Source organism: Oncorhynchus mykiss, chromosome 13 (assembly GCF_057628025.1).
Source record: "Oncorhynchus mykiss isolate SJ-2025 chromosome 13, ASM5762802v1, whole genome shotgun sequence".
NCBI lineage: Eukaryota > Metazoa > Chordata > Actinopteri > Salmoniformes > Salmonidae > Oncorhynchus > Oncorhynchus mykiss.
Genome location: NC_143034.1, coordinates 676,519 through 697,516, shown reverse-complemented (window position 1 = coordinate 697,516; position 20,998 = coordinate 676,519). Strand labels below are relative to the sequence as shown.

The 20,998-nt window shown below is 49.8% G+C and overlaps 3 protein-coding genes across 12 annotated transcripts in view; 2 read left to right on the top strand and 1 right to left on the bottom strand.

The window, feature by feature from the left end:
* Nucleotides 1–1,510, bottom strand: part of chtf18 (CTF18, chromosome transmission fidelity factor 18 homolog (S. cerevisiae)) — a 54,906-nt gene extending 53,396 nt beyond the window's left edge. For all 6 annotated transcript variants that reach the window (XM_090194621.1, XM_090194622.1, XM_090194623.1 and 3 more), the window contains exon 1: nt 832–1,510. In XM_090194621.1, the coding sequence (XP_090050747.1) occupies nt 832–919 (88 nt within the window). In that variant the 5' untranslated portion in view covers nt 920–1,510. The remainder of the gene's footprint in view (nt 1–831) is intronic.
* Nucleotides 1,503–10,909, top strand: LOC110517297 (phosphoribosyl pyrophosphate synthase-associated protein 2). 5 transcript variants are annotated; one of them, XM_090194628.1, is made up of 12 exons: nt 1,683–1,856; nt 2,594–2,642; nt 2,886–3,040; nt 3,753–3,805; nt 3,881–3,947; nt 5,005–5,177; nt 5,272–5,387; nt 7,781–7,836; nt 8,675–8,805; nt 9,420–9,490; nt 9,596–9,742; nt 10,650–10,909. In XM_090194628.1, the coding sequence occupies exons 2-12, from the start codon at nt 2,595–2,597 to the stop codon at nt 10,806–10,808; spliced, it is 1,176 nt and encodes a 391-aa protein (XP_090050754.1). In that variant the 5' UTR covers nt 1,683–1,856; nt 2,594; the 3' UTR covers nt 10,809–10,909. The 5 variants fall into 5 exon arrangements, with proteins under 5 accessions (XP_036829473.1, XP_090050754.1, XP_090050757.1 ...); XM_036973578.2 differs by lacking the exon at nt 2,594–2,642 and having other exon boundaries at nt 1,503–1,856; XM_090194630.1 differs by lacking the exon at nt 2,594–2,642 and having other exon boundaries at nt 1,702–1,980.
* Nucleotides 10,910–18,312: 7,403 nt separating this feature from the next.
* slc5a10 (solute carrier family 5 member 10) overlaps nt 18,313–20,998 on the top strand; it is a 91,405-nt gene continuing 88,719 nt past the window's right edge. Inside the window, exon 1 of the mRNA XM_090194618.1 lies at nt 18,313–20,438. Within this exon, the coding sequence (XP_090050744.1) occupies nt 20,328–20,438 (111 nt within the window). The 5' untranslated portion in view covers nt 18,313–20,327. The remainder of the gene's footprint in view (nt 20,439–20,998) is intronic.

Genomic DNA, 20,998 nt, shown 5'->3' with positions numbered 1-20,998 from the left:
ATTTCACTGTGAGGTCTACTACACCTGTTGTATTCAGCATTTCACTGTGAGGTCTACTACACCTGTTGTACTCAGAATTCCACTGTGAGGTCTACTACACCTGTTGTATTCAGCATTTCACTGTAAGGTCTACTACACCTGTTGTATTCAGCATTTCACTGTGAGGTCTACTACACCTGTTGTATTCATCATTTCACTGTAAGGTCTACTACACCTGTTGTACTCATCATTTCACTGTAAGGTCTACTACACCTGTTGTATTCAGCAGTTCACTGTGAGGTCTACTACACCTGTTGTATTCAGCATTTCACTGTGAGGTCTACTACACCTGTTGTATTCAGCATTTCACTGTGAGGTCTACTACACCTGTTGTATTCAGCATTTCACTGTGAGGTCTACTACACCTGTTGTATTCAGCATTTCACTGTGAGGTCTACTACACCTGTTGTATTCAGCATTTCACTGTGAGGTCTACTACACCTGTTGTACTCATCATTTCACTGTGAGGTCTACTACACCTGTTGTATTCAGCATTTCACTGTGAGGTCTACTACACCTGTTGTATTCAGCATTTCACTGTAAGGTCTACTACACCTGTTGTACTCGGCTCATGTGACAAATACATTTTGAACTATTGACGACCCTATAAAGCGACTTTTCAAAACACTGCTATAGCCTACTGCCCGTTCTGAGTTATCACCTGACGCCCAGGTGAGAAACAAACAAATCGACCCGCGTTTGGAAAAAGTCGGTTTAATAATAAGACTTTTGGATATTTTTTTTTATCTTGACCAGACTAACTTTTATCCATCTAACTAGGCTACAACTCACAGTCCATCTCAGCCAGGACCTCCAGCTCATCAGCGAACTGTTGTTCATACTCGTCCTCTATCCCGAACATCTCGTCATACTCGTCCATTAGTAGTCAGTCAAGTTGACCGGTATGTACCGGACAGCCGAGGTGTATAATATGATAATAATATCTATGCAATACTACTTTTTCAGTCGGTTCCGTGTTTGTTCGTTTTTGTCTTCTCCCGTCCCCGTCTGTCTGCTCAATTTCGCGGTAAACTCTTTGGGTTAACTATTTCCGGGTTAATGTTTTCTCGCTTGTGATTGGATGATCCAGACAATGCCTAAGCTGCTTGTCCAATAGAAATCAACCAATTCCATTTGTAGGCGCTGTTATGGCGACGACACGCCAAACTGCGCATGTGCAGCCAGTCAAAAATCAATGTCCACACTTTTGTGATTTAAAGTTTGTTTCTGCCGAAAATGAAAACGTGTCAATTTGTCATTTTTCACGAAGTTGTAGTAATAACATGTCCAACTACTTAAAACATTGGCTTGAATCTAGATTGTAGATTTTTTTAGATTTAAGGAAAACTAACAACTAATAAGGAAGAATTGTTCATTTATCTCATTGATCTATTTCACAAGTGTTCCCGGAAGTCTCAAAATATTGCGCCTCTTGGTTTAGAAACTCTCTGATCCAGATATTCATGTTCCGGAGGGGGTGCTTCCGTATCCGGTCGGACCAAGTTAGTTTGAGCAGCAGAATAATAAAACAAATTCTACACTACTACGGATAAAACCAGAGTTAAAATATTGCTGATCATTTCTCACACAACATCTCTGTAAAAAAATTAAAAAATAACATACGTTTCTTGTGAAAACAGAAAGACTTCAGGTGGAGAGGATAAAACGTGGGAGGTTCAACTCTGCCGCTGGGTGACGGTGCTACTCGTGTCTGTCTACTAAACAGCTGTCAACACAACTCATGTCTCCAGTGTTGACTTGTTGATTTGGAAAGAACAATTAATACGTTTTTTATACTGGACACCGAAAGCAAACTGGTGAGAGATTTAATTCGATAACCACGTTGTTTATATTGTCTGTCAGGACCCAAAGCATCGCAACCTGGACACATCTAATACTATAAACGGTGAAGTACGGGATAAACCGCTGGGATAATAATCGGTAACGAGTTCAGCTCATCACGAAACTGTCAGCAACAACTAGCGGCTTTTACCTTGGATAACTTAAAACCCCCTAAAAAAAATCTCTCTCAATTAAAGTGTAGCTAGTTATATTCTTGTTAGTTTAGACTTTGAAACATTTATAAATATAAGTGGTTTAGTATGTAATAACTTTTACTCCTTAGTTTGTTGCTAGACAACGTTAGCTATCAGGAAGTGCTTGAGCAGCCAGGTGATCCCATCCCCGGTGTCACCATGGTAACCACCTGGTAAGGTACCGGAAGACCAAACTCCTGGGGCCCCTGCCCCTAGGCACGACACAGCAGATTCAAATTAACCAACTCATCATCAAGCTTTGATGATTTGAATCTGCTGTGTAGTGGCTAGGGTAAATTCCATGGGGAAGGGGGCCCCAGGACTAGGGTAAATACCATGGGGTAGGGGGGCCCCAGGACTAGGGTAAATACCAAAACGTGTACCCATGGGGGAGGGGGGCCCAGGACCAAGCTGTAGAGGAGTGAGTTAGTTAGTTAACTACTTAATGGTACTAGCTAGTTTATCTTCGTCTTACATGTTGTCGTTACTCTGCTGTTCTGAATCCAAAATACCCGGAGGATGACTTGGAGGACAGGTACCTACAGTAGGAAGCTACTGGACACAGAGGTGAAGTGATTAGGGTTTCTGTGTGAATGTTTTTATAGCAGGTTCATGGTTTTCTGTGTAGACACATTATTGTTATTTTATTGTGCAATTTAAACCATTTTTTTTTTTTTTTACTTTAATTTATTTTCCTAACCCTGTTTTCTTAAATCTGCATTGTTGGTTAAGGGCTTGTAAATAAGCATTTCACTGTTGTGTTTGACAAATTAAATGTGATTTGTGTGGTAATAATGTTGTGTTTTCCAGGAAGGTCTCACTGAAGTGTGGCAGCCCAGACAGGGGTTGGCCACGCCCCCAGAGGGAGGGGCTAAGACCAATGTAGACAAACTAAAGGACCGATTGGTCCTGTTCTCCGCTAACTCCTCACCCTCTTGTATGGAGCTGGCCAATAGGATCGCAGAGTGAGTCAATAGACCACACCCACCTTCCAGATGTTCCAGTTTACACCAGGGCTGTAGCAGATAGAAACGCCTTGACTAGAGCGGACATGATTCCCTCTTACTACACGTCAGATAGAAACGCCTTGACTAGAGCGGACATTATTCCCTCTTGCTACACATCAGATAGAAACGCCATGACTAGAGTGGACATGATTCCCTCTTACTACACATCAGATAGAAACGCCTTGACTAGAGCGGACACGTCAGATAGAAACACTTTAACTAGAGCGGACATGGACCCCCCAGGGTTAGCATGTTACCTTTCTCTCTGGTAGGAGACTGTAGTTGAATAGCATGTTACCTTTCCCTCTGGTAGGAGACTGTAGTTGAATAGCATGTTACCTTTCCCTCTGGTAGGAGACTGTAGTTGAATAGCATGTTACCTTTCCCTCTGGTAGGAGACTAGTTGAATAGCATGTTACCTTTCCCTCTGGTAGGAGACTGTAGTTGAATAGCATGTTACCTTTCCCTCTGGTAGGAGACTGTAGTTTAATATTATAGAACACGTCTGTCTGCCTGCCTGCCTGCCTGTCTGTCTGTCTGTAACACCTCTAGTTGAGTATTATATAACACGTCTGCCTGTCTGTCTGTCTGTCTGTCTGTCTGTCTGTCTAGTAACACCTCTAGTTGAGTATTATATAACACCTGCTAACCCTAACCTGTCTGTCTATAGGAGACTGGGAGTAGAGCTGGGCAAGACTGAAGTCTACCAGGATTCTAATGGAGGTGAGGAAGAGGAGGAGGAGGAGGATGATGGTAATGGTTCTGTGTGACCCCTGACCTGACCTTTTGTCTCCATAGAAACGCGTATCCAGATCCAGGAGTCGGTCAGAGGGAAAGACGTCTACATCATCCAGACCATCTCACCGTCAGTTTATACAGGATACACCTGGTGTACACCGTCAGTTTATAACAGGATACACCTGGTGTCAGTTTATAACAGGATACACCTGGTGTACACCGTCAGTTTATACTGGATACACCTGGTGTACACCGTCAGTTTATAACATGATACACCTGGTGTCAGTTTATAACAGCATACACCTGGTGTACACCGTCAGTTTATAACAGGATACACCTGGTGTACACCATCAGTTTATACTGGATACACCTGGTGTCAGTTTATAACAGAATACACCTGGTGTACACCGTCAGTTTATAACAGGATACACCTGGTGTACACCGTCAGTTTATACTGGATACACCTGGTGTCAGTTTATAACAGGATACACCTGGTGTACACCGTCAGTTTATAACAGAATACAGCTGGTGTCAGTTTATAACAGGATACACCTGGTGTCAGTTTATAACAGGATACACCTGGTGTACACCGTCAGTTTATAACAGGATACACCTGGTGTACACCGTCAGTTTATAACAGGATACACCTGGTGTACACCGTCAGTTTATAACAGCATACACCTGGTGTACACCGTCAGTTTATAACAGAATACACCTGGTGTACACCGTCAGTTTATTCTGGATACACCTGGTGTACACCGTCAGTTTATAACAGGATACACCTGGTGTCAGTTTATAACAGGATACACCTGGTGTACACCGTCAGTTTATAACAGGATACACCTGGTGTACACCGTCAGTTTATTCTGGATACACCTGGTGTACACCGTCAGTTTATAACAGGATACACCTGGTGTACACCGTCAGTTTATAACAGGATACACCTGGTGTACACCGTCAGTTTATTCTGGATACACCTGGTGTACACCGTCAGTTTATACTGGGTTATAGTAGATTATAGATTATAGTCTTATGATTCTAACACATTTCACCCAGTTCTACAGATTCAGGGTGAAATACTTTAGTCACTACTTTAAATATTCAAATTCTTCTATCAATGGAGCTCTCCCTCTCTCTGTGTATTTGTGTTACTGTAACAGTAAACTGTGTGTGTGTGTGTGCAGGGATGTGAACCGGTGCCTGATGGAGCTGTGTGTGATGGCGTATGGGTGTGTGACGGCGTGTGCGAGGAGTGTGTGTGGCGTGCTGCCGTACCTACCCTACAGTAAACAGTGTAAGATGAGGAAACGGGGATCCATCGTCTGTAAGCTGATCGCCTCTCTGATGTGCAGGGCAGGTGAGACAACACGTTATGTTTCAATCGAATGTGTTGGAGATAACGGTTCATCTACACTGTGTTAGGTCTGACGGACGTATGTATGTGTGTGTAGGTCTGACCCATCTCATCACTGTGGATCTTCATCAGAAGGAGATTCAGGGCTTCTTCAACATCCCAGTAGACAACCTGAGAGCTTCTCCCTTCCTACTGCAGTACATACAGGAGGAGGTAGGACTACACTACCCACAACCCCCTCCTACTACAGTACATACAGGAGGAGGTAGGACTACACTACCCACAACCCCCTCCTACTACAGTACATACAGGAGGAGGTAGGACTACACTACCCACAACCCCCTCCTACTACAGTACATACAGGAGGAGGTAGGACTACACTACCCACAACCCCCTCCTACTACAGTACATACAGGAGGAGGTAGGACTACACTACCCACAACCCCCTCCTACTACAGTACATACAGGAGGGAGGACTACACTACCCACAACCCCCTCCTACTGCATTACATACAGGAGGAGATGGGACTACACTACCCACAACCCCCTCCTACTACAGTACATACAGGAGGGAGGACTACACTACCCACAACCCCCTCCTACTGCATTACATACAGGAGGAGATGGGACTACACTACCCACAACCCCCTCCTACTGCAGTACATACAGGAGGAGGTAGGACTACACTACCCACAACCCCCTCCTACTACAGTACATACAGGAGGGATGACTACACTACCCACAACCCCCTACTACTACAGTACATACAGGAGGAGATGGGACTACACTACCCACAACCCCCTCCTACTGCAGTACATACAGGAGGAGGTAGGACTACACTACCCACAACCCCCTCCTACTACAGTACATACAGGAGGAGGGAGGACTACACTACCCACAACCCCCTCCTACTGCATTACATACAGGAGGTAGGACTACACTACCCACAACCCCCTCCTACTACAGTACATACAGGAGGAGGGAGGACTACACTACCCACAACCCCCTCCTACTGCATTACATACAGGAGGAGTTAGGACTACACTACCCACAACCCCCTCCTACTACAGTACATACAGGAGGGAGGACTACACTACCCACAACCCCCTCCTACTGCAGTACATACAGGAGGAGGTAGGACTACACTACCCACAACCCCCTCCTACTACAGTACATACAGGAGGGATGACTACACTACCCACAACCCCCTACTACTACAGTACATACAGGAGGAGATGGGACTACACTACCCACAACCCCCTCCTACTGCAGTACATACAGGAGGAGGTAGGACTACACTACCCACAACCCCCTCCTACTACAGTACATACAGGAGGAGGGAGGACTACACTACCCACAACCCCCTCCTACTGCATTACATACAGGAGGTAGGACTACACTACCCACAACCCCCTCCTACTACAGTACATAGAGGAGGAGGGAGGACTACACTACCCACAACCCCCTCCTACTGCATTACATACAGGAGGAGTTAGGACTACACTACCCACAACTCCCTCCTACTACAGTACATACAGGAGGAGGTAGGACTACACTAACCACAACCCCTTCCTACTACAGTACATACAGGAGGAGGGATGACTACACTACCCACAACCCCCTACTACTACAGTACATACAGGAGGATGCCCTACCCATAACTCCTTGTTGTCTCCCTGTAGATTCCAAACTCCACTACCCATAACTCCTTGTTGTCTCCCTGTAGATTCCAAACTCCACTACCCATAACTCCTTGTTGTCTCCCTGTAGATTCCAAACTACACTACCCATAACTCCTTGTTGTCTCCCTGTAGATTCCAAACTACACGACCCATAACTCCTTGTTGTCTCCCTGTAGATTCCAAACTCCACTACCCATAACTCCTTGTTGTCTCCCTGTAGATTCCAAACTCCACGACCCATAACTCCTTGTTGTCTCCCTGTAGATTCCAAACTCCACGACCCATAACTCCTTGTTGTCTCCCTGTAGATTCCAAACTACACTACCCATAACTCCTTGTTGTCTCCCTCTAGATTCCAAACTCCACTACCCATAACTCCTTGTTGTCTCCCTGTAGATTCCAAACTCCACTACCCATAACTCCTTGTTGTCTCCCTGTAGATTCCAAACTCCACGACCCATAACTCCTTGTTGTCTCCCTGTAGATTCCAAACTACACTACCCATAACTCCTTGTTGTCTCCCTCTAGATTCCAAACTCCACTACCCATAACTCATTGTTGTCTCCCTGTAGATTCCAAACTCCACTACCCATAACTCCTTGTTGTCTCCCTGTAGATTCCAAACTCCACGACCCATAACTCCTTCTTGTCTCCCTCTAGATTCCAAACTCCACTACCCATAACTCATTGTTGTCTCCCTGTAGATTCCAAACTCCACTACCCATAACTCCTTGTTGTCTCCCTGTAGATTCCAAACTCCACGACCCATAACTCCTTGTTGTCTCCCTGTAGATTCCAAACTACACTACCCATAACTCATTGTTGTCTCCCTGTAGATTCCAAACTCCACTACCCATAACTCCTTGTTGTCTCCCTGTAGATTCCAAACTCCACGACCCATAACTCCTTGTTGTCTCCCTGTAGATTCCAGACTACCATAATGCCGTTATCGTGGCCAAATCACCGTCCTCCGCTAAGAGGTGAGTTACCCTGACGCTAATTTCTCTGTCTCTCTGTCTCTGTCTCTATCTCTGTCTCTCTGTCTCTGTCTCTAAGAGGTGAGTTACCCTGACGCTCATTTCTCTGTCTCTGTCTCTAAGAGGTGAGTTACCCTGACGCTCATTTCTCTGTCTCTCTGTCTCTCTGTCTCTAAGAGGTGAGTTACCCTGACGCTCATTTCTCTGTCTCTCTGTCTCTCTGTCTCTAAGAGGTGAGTTACCCTGACGCTCATTTCTCTGTCTCTGTCTCTCTGTCTCTGTCTCTAAGAGGTGAGTTACCCTGACGCTCATTTCTCTGTCTCTCTGTCTCTAAGAGGTGAGTTACCCTGACGCTCATTCCTCTTGTCTCTCTGTCTCTCTGTCTCTGTCTCTGTCTCTAAGAGGTGAGTTACCCTGACACTCATTTCTCTGTCTCTGTCTCTCTGTCTCTGTCTCTCTGTCTCTGTCTCTCTGTCTCTAAGAGGTGAGTTACCCTGACGCTCATTTCTCTGTCTCTGTCTCTCTGTCTCTGTCTCTGTCTCTAAGAGGTGAGTTACCCTGACGCTCATTTCTCTGTCTCTCTGTCTCTCTGTCTCTGTCTCTCTGTCTCTAAGAGGTGAGTTACCCTGACGCTCATTTCTCTGTCTCTGTCTCTCTGTCTCTGTCTCTGTCTCTAAGAGGTGAGTTACCCTGACGCTCATTTCTCTGTCTCTGTCTCTCTGTCTCTGTCTCTGTCTCTAAGAGGTGAGTTACCCTGACGCTCATTCCTTAAGTTCACTATGAATTAACACACTACAACTAAGTCTGTCTCTGTGTCTGTATCGCTGTCTCTGTTGTCTAGGGCCCAGTCCCTCGCCGAGAGGTTGCGTGTGTCTATTGCTGTGATCCACGGAGATGCAGAGACGGACCTGCTGGACGGACGGCACTCTCCTCCGACAGTCAGAACCACCGGAGGTCTACCTGAACTACCCTGTAAGAGACACACAGTTCCCTGTTAGAGACACACAGTTCCCTGTTAGAGACACACAGTTCCCTGTTAGAGACACACAGTTCCCTGTTAGAGACACACAGTTCCCTGTTAGAGACACACAGTTCCCTGTTAGAGACACACAGTTCCCTGTTAGAGACACACAGTTCCCTGTAAGAGACACACAGTTCCCTGTTAGAGACACACAGTTCCCTAAAGGCAGGGTTGGGTAGGTTAGCTCCCTGTTAGAGACACACAGTTCCCTGTTAGAGACACACAGTTCCCTGTTAGAGACACACAGTTCCCTGTTAGAGACACACAGTTCCCTAAAGGCAGGGTTGGGTAGGTTAGCTCCCTGTTAGAGACACACAGTTCCCTGTTCATCGGACTCTGGGTCAGTAGATACAGGGCCTCATCTGACTTTGGGTCAGTAGATAACGGGTCTCATTACCGTCTCTCTCTCTGTCAGTCTGTATCCCTAAGGAGATCATCTGACTCTGGGTCAGTAGATAACGGGCCTCATTACCGTCTCTCTCTCTGTCGGTCTGTATCCCTAAGGAGATCATCTGACTCTGGGTCAGTAGATAACAGGCCTCATTACCGTCTCTCTCTCTGTCAGTCTGTATCCCTAAGGAGAAGCATCCTATCACAGTCGTAGGAGATGTGGCCGGACGCATCGCCATCATCGTGGTGAGTGGCTGGGGTCAGAGGTCAGGGAGGAGGCTGTGTGACATCGTCAGGGCAGGACGGGGGAGGTGTGTATGTGTGTTAACCTGGTGTGTGTGTGTGTGTCAGGATGACATCATCGATGATGCGGTGGGTTTTGTGGCGGCAGCGGAGATGCTAAGGGAGAGGGGGGCGGGGCCGATCATCGCCATGGCAACACACGCCATCCTGTCTGCGGACGCTCCCAGAATCCTCCAGGAGTCAGCCATTAGTCAGGTAAGAGGGGACTTGAACGGAGGGGAGGGGACTTGAACGGAGGGGAGGGGACGGGAGGGGACTGGAACGGAGGGGACGGGAACGGAGGGGACGGGAACGTAGGGGAGGGAACGGAGGGTAGGGAATGGGGAGGGGACGGGAACGGAGGGGACGGGAACGGAGGGGACGGGAACGGAGGGTAGGGAACGGGGAGGGGACGGGAACGGAGGGGAGGGGACAGGAAAGGAGGGGACGGGAACGGAGGGGACGGGAACGGAGGGGAGGGGACGGGGAGGCGACGGGAACGGATGGGACGGGAACGTAGGGGAGGGTAGGGAATGGGGAGGGGACGGGAACGGAGGGTAGGGAACGGGGAGGGGACGGGAACGGAGGGGACGGAAACGGAAGGGGCGGGAACGGAGGGGGAGGGGAACGGAGGGGAGGGAACGGGAACGGAGGGGAGGGGACGGGAACGGAGGGAACGGGAACGGAGGGGAGGGGACGGGAACGGGAGGGAACGGAGGGGAGGGGACGGGAATGGGAGGGAACGGAGGGGAGGGGAACGGAGGGGAGGGAACGGGGAGGCGACGGGAACGGAGGGGACGGGAACGGAGGGGACGGGAACGGGAGGGACCGGAGGGGACGGGAACGGAGGGAACGGGAACGGAGGGGAGGGAACGGGAACGGAGGGGAGGGGAACGGGAGGGAACGGAGGGGACGGGAACGGAGGGGAGCGGGGGGGTCTGTCTGTCTAGTTGGAGCTTTATTCGTTTTCTCATGATTCTCTTGATTTAGTCTCTCTCTCTCTCTCTTCCGTCTGTCTGTTTGTCTCTCTGCCCATCCGTCTGTCTCTCTTCCCGTCTGTCTGTCTCGCTGTCTCTGTCTCTCTCTGCCCGTCTGTCTGTCTCTCTGTCTCTGTCTTCTCTAGGTGGTGGTAACCAACACGATTCCCCACTCGTCCCAGAAGCTCCAGTGTTGTAAGATAAAGACGGTTGATGTTTCTCTGATCCTGTCTGAAGCTGTACGGAGGATCCACTGTGGAGAGTCAATGTCTTGTCTGTTCCACAACATAGGAGCTGACGACTAATACACACCATACATACACACACACACACACACACCACAGACTACACACACACACACACATATGCACGTTTATTTTCTGCCAAAATAAAAAATTAATTGCCATTGGTTTGTCGGTATTCGTGCAGCAGATGTTTTCAAATCAAAGTTTATTTGTCACGGAACAGGTGTAGTAGACCTGACAGTGAAATGCTGAATACAACAGGTGTAGTAGACCTCACAGTGAAATACTGAATACAACAGGTGTAGTAGACCTTACAGTGAAATGCTGAATACAACAGGTGTAGTAGACCTCACAGTGAAATACTGAATACAACAGGTGTAGTAGACCTCACAGTGAAATGCTGAATACAACAGGTGTAGTAGACCTTACAGTTAAATGCTGAATACAACAGGTGTAGTAGACCTCACAGTGAAATGATGAATACAACAGGTGTAGTAGACCTTACAGTGAAATGCTGAATACAACAGGTGTAGTAGACCTCACAGTGAAATGCTGAATACAACAGGTGTAGTAGACCTCACAGTGAAATGCTGAATACAACAGGTGTAGTAGACCTCACAGTTAAATGCTGAATACAACAGGTGTAGTAGACCTTACAGTTAAATGCTGAATACAACAGGTGTAGTAGACCTTACAGTGAAATGCTGAATACAACAGGTGTAGTAGACCTCACAGTGAAATGCTGAATACAACAGGTGTAGTAGACCTCACAGTGAACTGCTGAATACAACAGGTGTAGTAGACCTCACAGTGAAATGCTGAATACAACAGGTGTAGTAGACCTCACAGTGAAATGATGAATACAACAGGTGTAGTAGACCTCACAGTGAAATGATGAATACAACAGGTGTAGTAGACCTCACAGTGAAATGCTGAATACAACAGGTGTAGTAGACCTCACAGTGAAATGATGAATACAACAGGTGTAGTAGACCTCACAGTGAAATGCTGAATACAACAGGTGTAGTAGACCTCACAGTTAAATGCTGAATACAACAGGTGTAGTACCCCTCACAGTGAAATGATGAATACAACAGGTGTAGTAGACCTCACAGTGAAATGCTGAATACAACAGGTGTAGTAGACCTCACAGTGAAATGCTGAATACAACAGGTGTAGTAGACCTCACAGTGAAATGCTGAATACAACAGGTGTAGTAGACCTCACAGTGAAATACTGAATACAACAGGTGTAGTAGACCTGACAGTGAAATGATGAATACAACAGGTGTAGTAGACCTCACAGTGAAATGCTGAATACAACAGGTGTAGTAGACCTCACAGTGAAATGCTGAATACAACAGGTGTAGTAGACCTCACAGTGAAATGCTGAATACAACAGGTGTAGTAGACCTCACAGTGAAATGCTGAATACAACAGGTGTAGTAGACCTCACAGTGAAATACTGAATACAACAGGTGTAGTAGACCTCACAGTGAAATGCTGAATAAAACAGGTGTAGTAGACCTCACAGTGAAATGCTGAATACAACAGGTGTAGTAGACCTCACAGTGAAATGCTGAATACAACAGGTGTAGTAGACCTTACAGTGAAATGCTGAATACAACAGGTGTAGTAGACCTCACAGTGAAATGCTGAATACAACAGGTGTAGTAGACCTCACAGTGAAATGCTGAATACAACAGGTGTAGTAGACCTCACAGTGAAATGCTGAATACAACAGGTGTAGTAGACCTCACAGTGAAATGCTGAATACAACAGGTGTAGTAGACCTTACAGTGAAATGCTGAATACAACAGGTGTAGTAGACCTCACAGTGAAATGCTGAATACAACAGGTGTAGTAGACCTCACAGTGAAATGCTGAATACAACAGGTGTATTAGACCTCACAGTGAAATGATGAATACAACAGGTGTAGTAGACCTCACAGTGAAATGCTGAATACAACAGGTGTAGTAGACCTCACAGTGAAATTATGAATACCCTGTTATCAGACCTGTGCTACCCTGTTATTAGACCTGTCCTACCCTGTTATTAGACCTGTCCTACCCTGTTATCAGACCTGTCCTACCCTGTTATTAGACCTGTCCTACCCTGTTATCAGACCTTCCCTACCCTGTTATCAGACCTGTCCTACCCTGTTATCAGACCTGTCCTACCCTGTATTCATACCTGTCCTACCTTGTTATCAGACCTGTCCTACCCTGTTGTCAGACCTGCCCTACCCTGTTATCAGACCTGTCCTACCCTGTTATCAGACCTGCCCTACCCTGTTGTCAGACCTGCCCTACCCTGTTATCAGACCTGTCCTACCCTGCTATCAGACTTGTCCTACCCTGTTGTCAGACCTGTCCTACCCTGTAGTCAGACCTGCCCTACCCTGTTATCAGACCTGTCCTACCCTGTATTCAGACCTGTCCTACCTTGTTATCAGACCTGCCCTACCCTGTTATCAGACCTGCCCTACCCTGTTATCAGACCTGTCCTACCCTGTTATCAGACCTGTATCAGACCTGTCCTACCCTGTTATCAGACCTGTCCTACCCTGTTCCTGGAGAGATACCCTCCTGGGGGATTCCTCTGGTCTGTTCTGTATTCCAGCCTCCCCCACCACCCTCCTCTGGTCTGTACTGTATTCCAGCCTCCTCTGGTCTGTTCTGTTTTCCAGCCTCCCCCACCAGCCTCCTCTGGTCTGTTCTGTATTCCAACCTCCCCCAACCAGCCTCCTCTGGTCTGTTCTGTATCCCAGCCTCCTCCCACCAGCCTCCTCTGGTCTGTTCTGTATTCCAGCCTACTCCCACCAGCCTCCTCTGGTCTGTACTGTATTCCAGCCTCCTCCCACCAGCCTCCTCTGGTCTGTTCTGTATTCCAGCCTCCCCACACCAGCCTCCTCTGGTCTGTACTATATTCCAGCCTCCCCCACCAGCCTCCTCTGGTCTGTTCTGTATTCCAGCCTTCTCTGGTCTGTTCTGTATTCCAGCCTCCTCTGGTCTGTACTGTATTCCAGCCTCCCCCACCAGCCTCCTCTGGTCTGTTCTGTATTCCAGCCTCCTCGCATCAGCCTCCTCTGGTCTGTACTGTATTCCAGCCTCCCCCACCAGCCTCCTCTGGTCTGTACTGTATTCCAGCCTCCCCCAACCAGCCTCCTCTGGTCTGTACTGTATTTCAGCCTCCTCCCTCCAGCCTCCTCCCACCAGCCTCCTCTGGTCTGTTCTGTATTCCAGCCTCCTCTGGTCTGTACTGTATTCCAGCCTCCTCCCACCAGCCTCCTCTGGTCTGTACTGTATTCCAGCCTCCCCCACCAGCCTCCTCTGGTCTGTACTGTATTCCAGCCTCCCCCACCAGCCTCCTCTGGTCTGTACTGTATTCCAGCCTCCCCCAACCAGCCTCCTCTGGTCTGTTCTGTATTCCAGCCTCCCCCACCAGCCTCCTCTGGTCTGTTCTGTATTCCAGCCTCCTCTGGTCTGTACTGTATTCCAGCATCCCCCACCAGCCTCCTCTGGTCTGTACTGTGTTCCAGCCTCCTCTGGTCTGTACTGTATTCCAGCCTCCCCCACCAGCCTCCTCTGGTCTGTTCTGTATTCCAGCCTCCTCCCACCAGCCTCCTCTGGTCTGTACTGTATTCCAGCCTCCTCTGGACTGTTCTGTATTCCAGCCTCCCCACACCAGCCTCCTCTGGTCTGTACTGTATTCCAGCCTCCTCTGGACTGTTCTGTATTCCAGCCTCCCCCACCAGCCTCCTCTGGTCTGTACTGTATTCCAGTCTCCTCTGGTCTGTTCTGTTTTCCAGCCTCCCCCACCAGCCTCCTCTGGTCTTTACAGTATTCCAGCCTCCTCCCACCAGCCTCCTCTGGACTGTACTGTGTTCCAGCCTCCTCCCACCAGCCTCCTCTGGTCTTTACAGTATTCCAGCCTCCCCCACCAGCCTCCTCTGGTCTTTACTGTATTCCAGCCTCCTCCCACACTGCCTCTTCTGGGCTTTACTGTATTCCAGCCTCCCCCATCAGCCTCCTCTGGTCTGTACTGTATTCCAGCCTCCCCCACCAGCCTCCTCTGGTCTGTTCTGTGTTCCAGCCTCCTCTGGTCTTTACTGTATTCCAGCCTCCCCCACCAGCCTCCTCTGGTCTGTTCTGTGTTCCAGCCTCCTCTGGTCTTTACTGTATTCCAGCCTCCCCCACCAGCTTCCTCTGGTCTGTTCTGTGTTCCAGCCTCCTCTGGTCTTTACTGTATTCCAGCCTCCCCCACCAGCCTCCTCTGGTCTGTTCTGTGTTCCAGCCTCCTCTGGTCTTTACTGTATTCCAGCCTCCCCCACCAGCCTCCTCTGGTCTGTTCTGTGTTCCAGCCTCCTCTGGACTGTACTGTGTTCCAGCCTCCTCCCACCAGCCTCCTCTGGTCTTTACTGTATTCCAGCCTCCCCCACCAGCCTCCTCTGGTCTGTACTGTATTCCAGCCTCCTCTGGACTGTACTGTGTTCCAGCGTCCTCCCACCAGCCTCCTCTGGTCTGTTCTGTTTTCCAGCCTCCCCCACCAGCCTCCTCTGGTCTTTACTGTATTCCAGCCTCCCCCACCAGCCTCCTCTGGTCTGTACTGTATTCCAGCCTCCCCCACCAGCCTCCTCTGGTCTGTTCTGTATTCCAGCCTCCCCCACCAGCCTCCTCTGGTCTGTACTGTATTCCAGTTGATGTATTTATTCTGTCAGCTGGATGATTGATGTTGAACATGTTCACTTCTCCTGCCTGGTGTGTGTGTGTTTGTGTCTATGATGTGTGTGTGTGTGTCTGTGTGTCTGTGTGTGTGTGTGTTTACGGTGTGTGTGTGTGTCTGTGTGTGTGTGTGTGTGTGTGTGTGTGTTTACGGTGTGTGTGTGTGTGTGTGTGTGTGTGTGTGTGAGAGATTGATGGTGATGGCAGTGTGTGTGTGACGTCAGAGCCATCTGTTTCTCTCGCTAAAACACACTGACCAACGGATGTTACCTAGACACACAAACACACCAGAAGGGCCAGTAACCAGCAGGTAGCCTAGTGGTTAGAGCGTTGGACTAGTAACCAGCAGGTAGCCTAGTGGTTAGAGCGTTGAACTAGTATCCAGCAGGTAGCCTAGTGGTTAGAGTGTTGGACCAGTAACCAGCAGGTAGCCTAGTGGTTAGAGCGTTGGACTAGTAACCAGTAGGTATCCTAGTGGTTAGAGCGTTGGACTAGTAACCAGCAGGTAGCCTAGTGGTTAGAGCGTTGAACTAGTATCCAGCAGGTAGCCTAGTGGTTAGAGTGTTGGACCAGTAACCAGCAGGTAGCCTAGTGGTTAGAGCGTTGGACTAGTAACCAGTAGGTAGCCTAGTGGTTGGAGCGTTGGACTAGTAACCAGCAGGTAGCCTAGTGGTTAGAGTGTTGGACTAGTAACCAGCAGGTAGCCTAGTGGTTAGAGTGTTGGACTATTAACCAGCAGGTAGCCTAGTGGTTAGAGTGTTGGACTAGTAACCAGCAGGTAGCCTAGTGGTTAGAGAGTTGGACTAGTAACCAGCAAGTAGCCTAGTGGTTAGAGAGTTGGACTAGTAACCAGCAAGTAGCCTAGTGGTTAGAGTGTTTGACTAGTAATGGTGTTGATGGTGTCTGACCTGAGTCCACTCTGCAGACCGTTGGTGGTGTCTGACCTGAGTCCACTCTGCTGACTGTTGATGGTGTCTGACCTGGGTCCACTCTGGTGGTGTTTGACCTGGGTCCACTCTGGTGGTGTCTGACCTGGGTCCACTCTGGTGGTGTCTGACCTGGGTCCACTCTGGTGGTGTCTGACCTGGGTCCACTCTGGTGGTGTCTGACCTGGGTCCACTCTGGTGGTGTCTGACCTGGGTCCACTCTGGTGGTGTCTGACCTGGGTCCACTCTGGTGGTGTCTGACCTGGGTCCACTCTGGTGGTGTCTGACCTGAGTCCACTCTGGTGGTGTCTGACCTGGGTCCACTCTGCTGACTGTTGGTGGTGTTTGACCTGGGTCCACTCTGGTGGTGTTTGACCTGGGTCCACTCTGGTGGTGTTTGACCTGGGTCCACTCTGGTGGTGTCTGACCTGGGTCCACTCTGGTGGTGTCTGACCTGGGTCCACTCTGGTGGTGTCTGACCTGGGTCCACTCTGGTGGTGTCTGACCTGGGTCCACTCTGGTGGTGTCTGACCTGGGTCCACTCTGGTGGTGTCTGACCTGAGTCCACTCTGGTGGTGTCTGACCTGAGTCCACTCTGCTGACCGTTGGTGGTGTCTGACCTGGGTCCACTCTGCTGACTGTTGGTGGTGTTTGACCTGGGTCCACTCTGGTGGTGTTTGATCTGGGTCCACTCTGTTGGTGTCTGACCTGGGTCCACTCTGGTGGTGTCTGACCTGAGTCCACTCTGCTGACCGTTGGTGGTGTCTGACCTGGGTCCACTCTGCTGACTGTTGGTGGTGTCTGACCTGGGTCCACTCTGCTGATCGTTGGTGGTGTCTGACCTGGGTCCACTCTGCTGACCGTTGGTGGTGTCTGACCTGGGTCCACTCTGCTGACTGTTGGTGGTGTCTGAACTGAGTCCACTCTGCAGACCGTTGGGGGTGTCTGACCTGAGTCCACTCTGCTGACCGTGGGTGAGACCATGGGCTGTTGGTGGTGTTTGACCTGGGTTCACTCTGCTGACCGTTGGTGGTGTCTGACCTGAGTCCACACTGCTGACCGCTGGTGAGAGGCTGTTGGTGGTGTCTGACCTGGGTCCACTCTGCTGACCGTTGGTGGTGTCTGACCTGAGTCCACTCTGCTGACTGTTGGTGGTGTCTGACCTGAGTCCACTCTGCTGACTGTTGGTGAGAGGCTGTTGATGGTGTCTGACCTGGGTCCATTCTGCAGACCGTTGGTGGTGTCTGACCTGAGTCCACTCTGCTGACCGTTGGTGTTGTCTGACCTGAGTCCACTCTGCTGACCGTTGGTGGTGTCTGACCTGGGTCCACTCTGCTGACCGTTGGTGAGAGGCTGTTGGTGGTGTTTGACCTGGGTCCACTTTGCTGACCGTTGGTGGTGTCTGACCTGCGTCCACTCTGCTGACCGTTGGTGAGAGGCTGTTGGTGGTGTCTGACCTGGGTCCACTCTGCAGACCGTTGGTGGTGTCTGACCTGAGTCCACTCTGCTGACCGATGGTGTCGTCTGACCTGAGTCTACTCTGCTGCCCGTTGGTGAGAGGCTGTTGGTGGTGTCTGACCTGGGTCCACTCTGCTGACCGTTGGTGGTGTCTGACCTGATTCCACTCTGCTAACTGTTGATGAGAGGTTGTTGGTGGTGTCTGACCTGGGTCCACTCTGCTGACCGTTGGAGGTGTCTGACTCTGCTGACTGTTGGTGGTGTCTGACCTGGGTCCACTCTGCTGACCGTTGGTGAGAGGCTGTTGGTGGTGTTTGACCTGGGTCCAGTCTGCTGACCGTTGGTGGTGTCTGACCTGAGTCCACTCTGCTGACCGTTGGTGTTGTCTGACCTGGGTCCACTCTACTGACCGTTGGTGGTGTTTGACCTGAGTCCACTCTGCTGCCCGTTGGTGAGAGGCTGTTGGTGGTGTCTGACCTGGGTCCACTCTGCTGACCGTTGGTGGTGTCTGACCTTATTCCACTCTGCTAACTGTTGATGAGAGGTTGTTGGTGGTGTCTGACCTGGGTCCACTCTGCTGACCGTTGGAGGTGTCTGACTCTGCTGACTGTTGGTGGTGTCTGACCTGGGTCCACTCTGCTGACCGTTGGTGAGAGGCTGTTGGTGGTGTCTGACCTGGGTCCACTCTGCAGACCGTTGGTGGTGTCTGACCTGAGTCCACTCTGCTGACCGTTGGTGTCATCTGACCTGAGTCCACTCTGCTGACCGTTGGTGAGAGGCTGTTGATGGTGTCTGACCTGGGTCCACTGCTGACCGTTGGTGGTGTGTCTGACCTGAGTCCACTCTGCTGACCGTGGGTGAGAGACTGTTGATGGTGTCTGACCTGGGTCCACTCTGCTGACCGTTGGTGAGAGGCTGTTGGTGGTGTCTGACCTGGGTCCACTCTGCTGACCGTTGGTGGTGTCTGACCTGATTCCACTCTGCTGACTGTTGATGAGAGGCTGTTGGTGGTGTCTGACCTGGGTCCACTCTGCTGACCGTTGGTGAGAGGCTGTTGGTGGTGTTTGACCTGGGTCCACTCTGCTGACCGTTGGTGGTGTCTGACCTGGGTCCACTCTGCTGACCGTTGGTGGTGTCTGACCTGTGTCCACTCTGCTGACCGTTGGTGAGAGGCTGTTGGTGGTGTCTGACCTGGGTCCACTCTGCAGACCGTTGGTGGTGTCTGAGCTGAGTCCACTCTGCTGACCGTTGGTGAGAGGCTGTTGGTGGTGTGTGACCTGGGTCCACTCTGCTGACCGTTGGTGGTGTGTCTGACCTGAGTCCACTCTGCTGACCGTTGGTGAGAGGCTGTTGATGGTGTCTGACCTGGGTCCACTCTGCTGACCGTTGGTGAGAGGCTGTTGGTGGTGTCTGACCTGGGTCCACTCTGCTGACTGTTGGTGGTGTCTGACCTGAGTCCACTCTGCTGACCATTGGTGTTGTCTGACCTGGGTCTACTCTGCTGCCCGTTGGTGAGAGGCTGTTGGTGGTGTCTGACCTGGGTCCACTCTGCTGACCGTTGGTGGTGTCTGACCTGATTCCACTCTGCTGACTGTTGATGAGAGGCTGTTGGTGGTGTCTGACCTGAGTCCACTCTGCTGACCGTTGGTGAGAGGCTGTTGGTGGTGTCTGGCCTGAGTCCACTCTGCTGACTGTTGATGGTGTCTGACCTGGGTCCACTCTGCTGACTGTTGGTGGTGTCTGACCTGAGTCCACTCTGCTGACTGTTGGTGGTGTCTGACCTGGGTCCACTCTGCTGACCGTTGGTGGTGTCTGACCTGGGTCCACACTGCTGACCGCTGGTGGTGTCTGACCTGAGTCCACTCTGCTGACTGTTGGTGGTGTCTGACCTGAGTCCACTCTGCTGACTGTTGGTGGTGTCTGACCTGGGTCCACTCTGCTGACTGTTGGTGGTGTCTGACCTGAGTCCACTCTGCTGACTGTTGGTGGTGTCTGACCTGAGTCCACTCTGCTGACTGTTGGTGGTGTCTGATCTGGGTCCACTCTGCTGACCGTTGGTGGTGTCTGACCTGAGTCCACTCTGCTCACACGAGCTTCATGTGTGACCTCCAACACACACACTCCATTACCTCCCAGCCAGCAGGTAGTGTGTGTGTCAGCGTGTTTCTCTAAACATACATTAGCAGAGGTGTTTAATCATCAATTGACACAAAGTCCCCCGATCTCCTGCCCCTGTTCTCTCTCTCTCTCTCCTACTCGTTCTCCATAGTGTCTGCAGCATTGGTCAGGTGTGGGGTTAGTGAATCAGTGGTCAGGTTTAGGGTTAGTGTACGGTGTGTCTGAAGCAGTGGTCAGGTCTGGGGTTAGGTATGTGTGTGTGTTAGGGTTAGGTGTGTGTTAGGGTTAGGTGTGTGTTAGGGTTAGGTGTATGTGTTAGGTGTGTGTGAGTGTGTTAGTGTGAGTGGTCAGTAATGGCGTCCAACTCCACCACCCAGTTCTTTGCTCTGTCCCAGTCCTTCAGTATCTCTGACATCATCATCATCGCTGCTTACTTCCTGCTCAACGTAGCCGTCGGCATCCGGGTGAGACTTACCTAATACTGTCTGTCTGTCTGTCTGTCTGTCTGTCTGTCTGTCTGTCTGATGTGTGTTACTATGTAACTCTGTCTGATGTGTGTTACTATGTAACTCTGTCTGATGTGTGTGTAACTCTGTGTTACTATGTAACTCTGTCTGATGTGTGTAACTATGTAACCCTGTCTGATGTGTGTTACTATGTAACTCTGTCTGATGTGTGTTACTATGTAACTCTGTCTGATGTGTGTGTAACTCTGTGTTACTATGTAACTCTGTCTGATGTGTGTAACTATGTAACCCTGTCTGATGTGTGTTACTATGTAACTCTGTCTGATGTGTGTTACTATGGAACTCTGTCTGATGTGTGTGTAACTCTGTGTTACTATGTAACTCTGTCTGATGTGTGTGTAACTCTGTGTTACTATGTAACTCTGTCTGATGTGTGTTACTATGTAACTCTGTCTGATGTGTGTTACTATGTAACTCTGTCTGGTTTGTGTGTAACTCTGTGTTACTATGTAACTCTGTCTGGTTTGTGTGTAACTATGGAACTCTGTCTGGTTTGT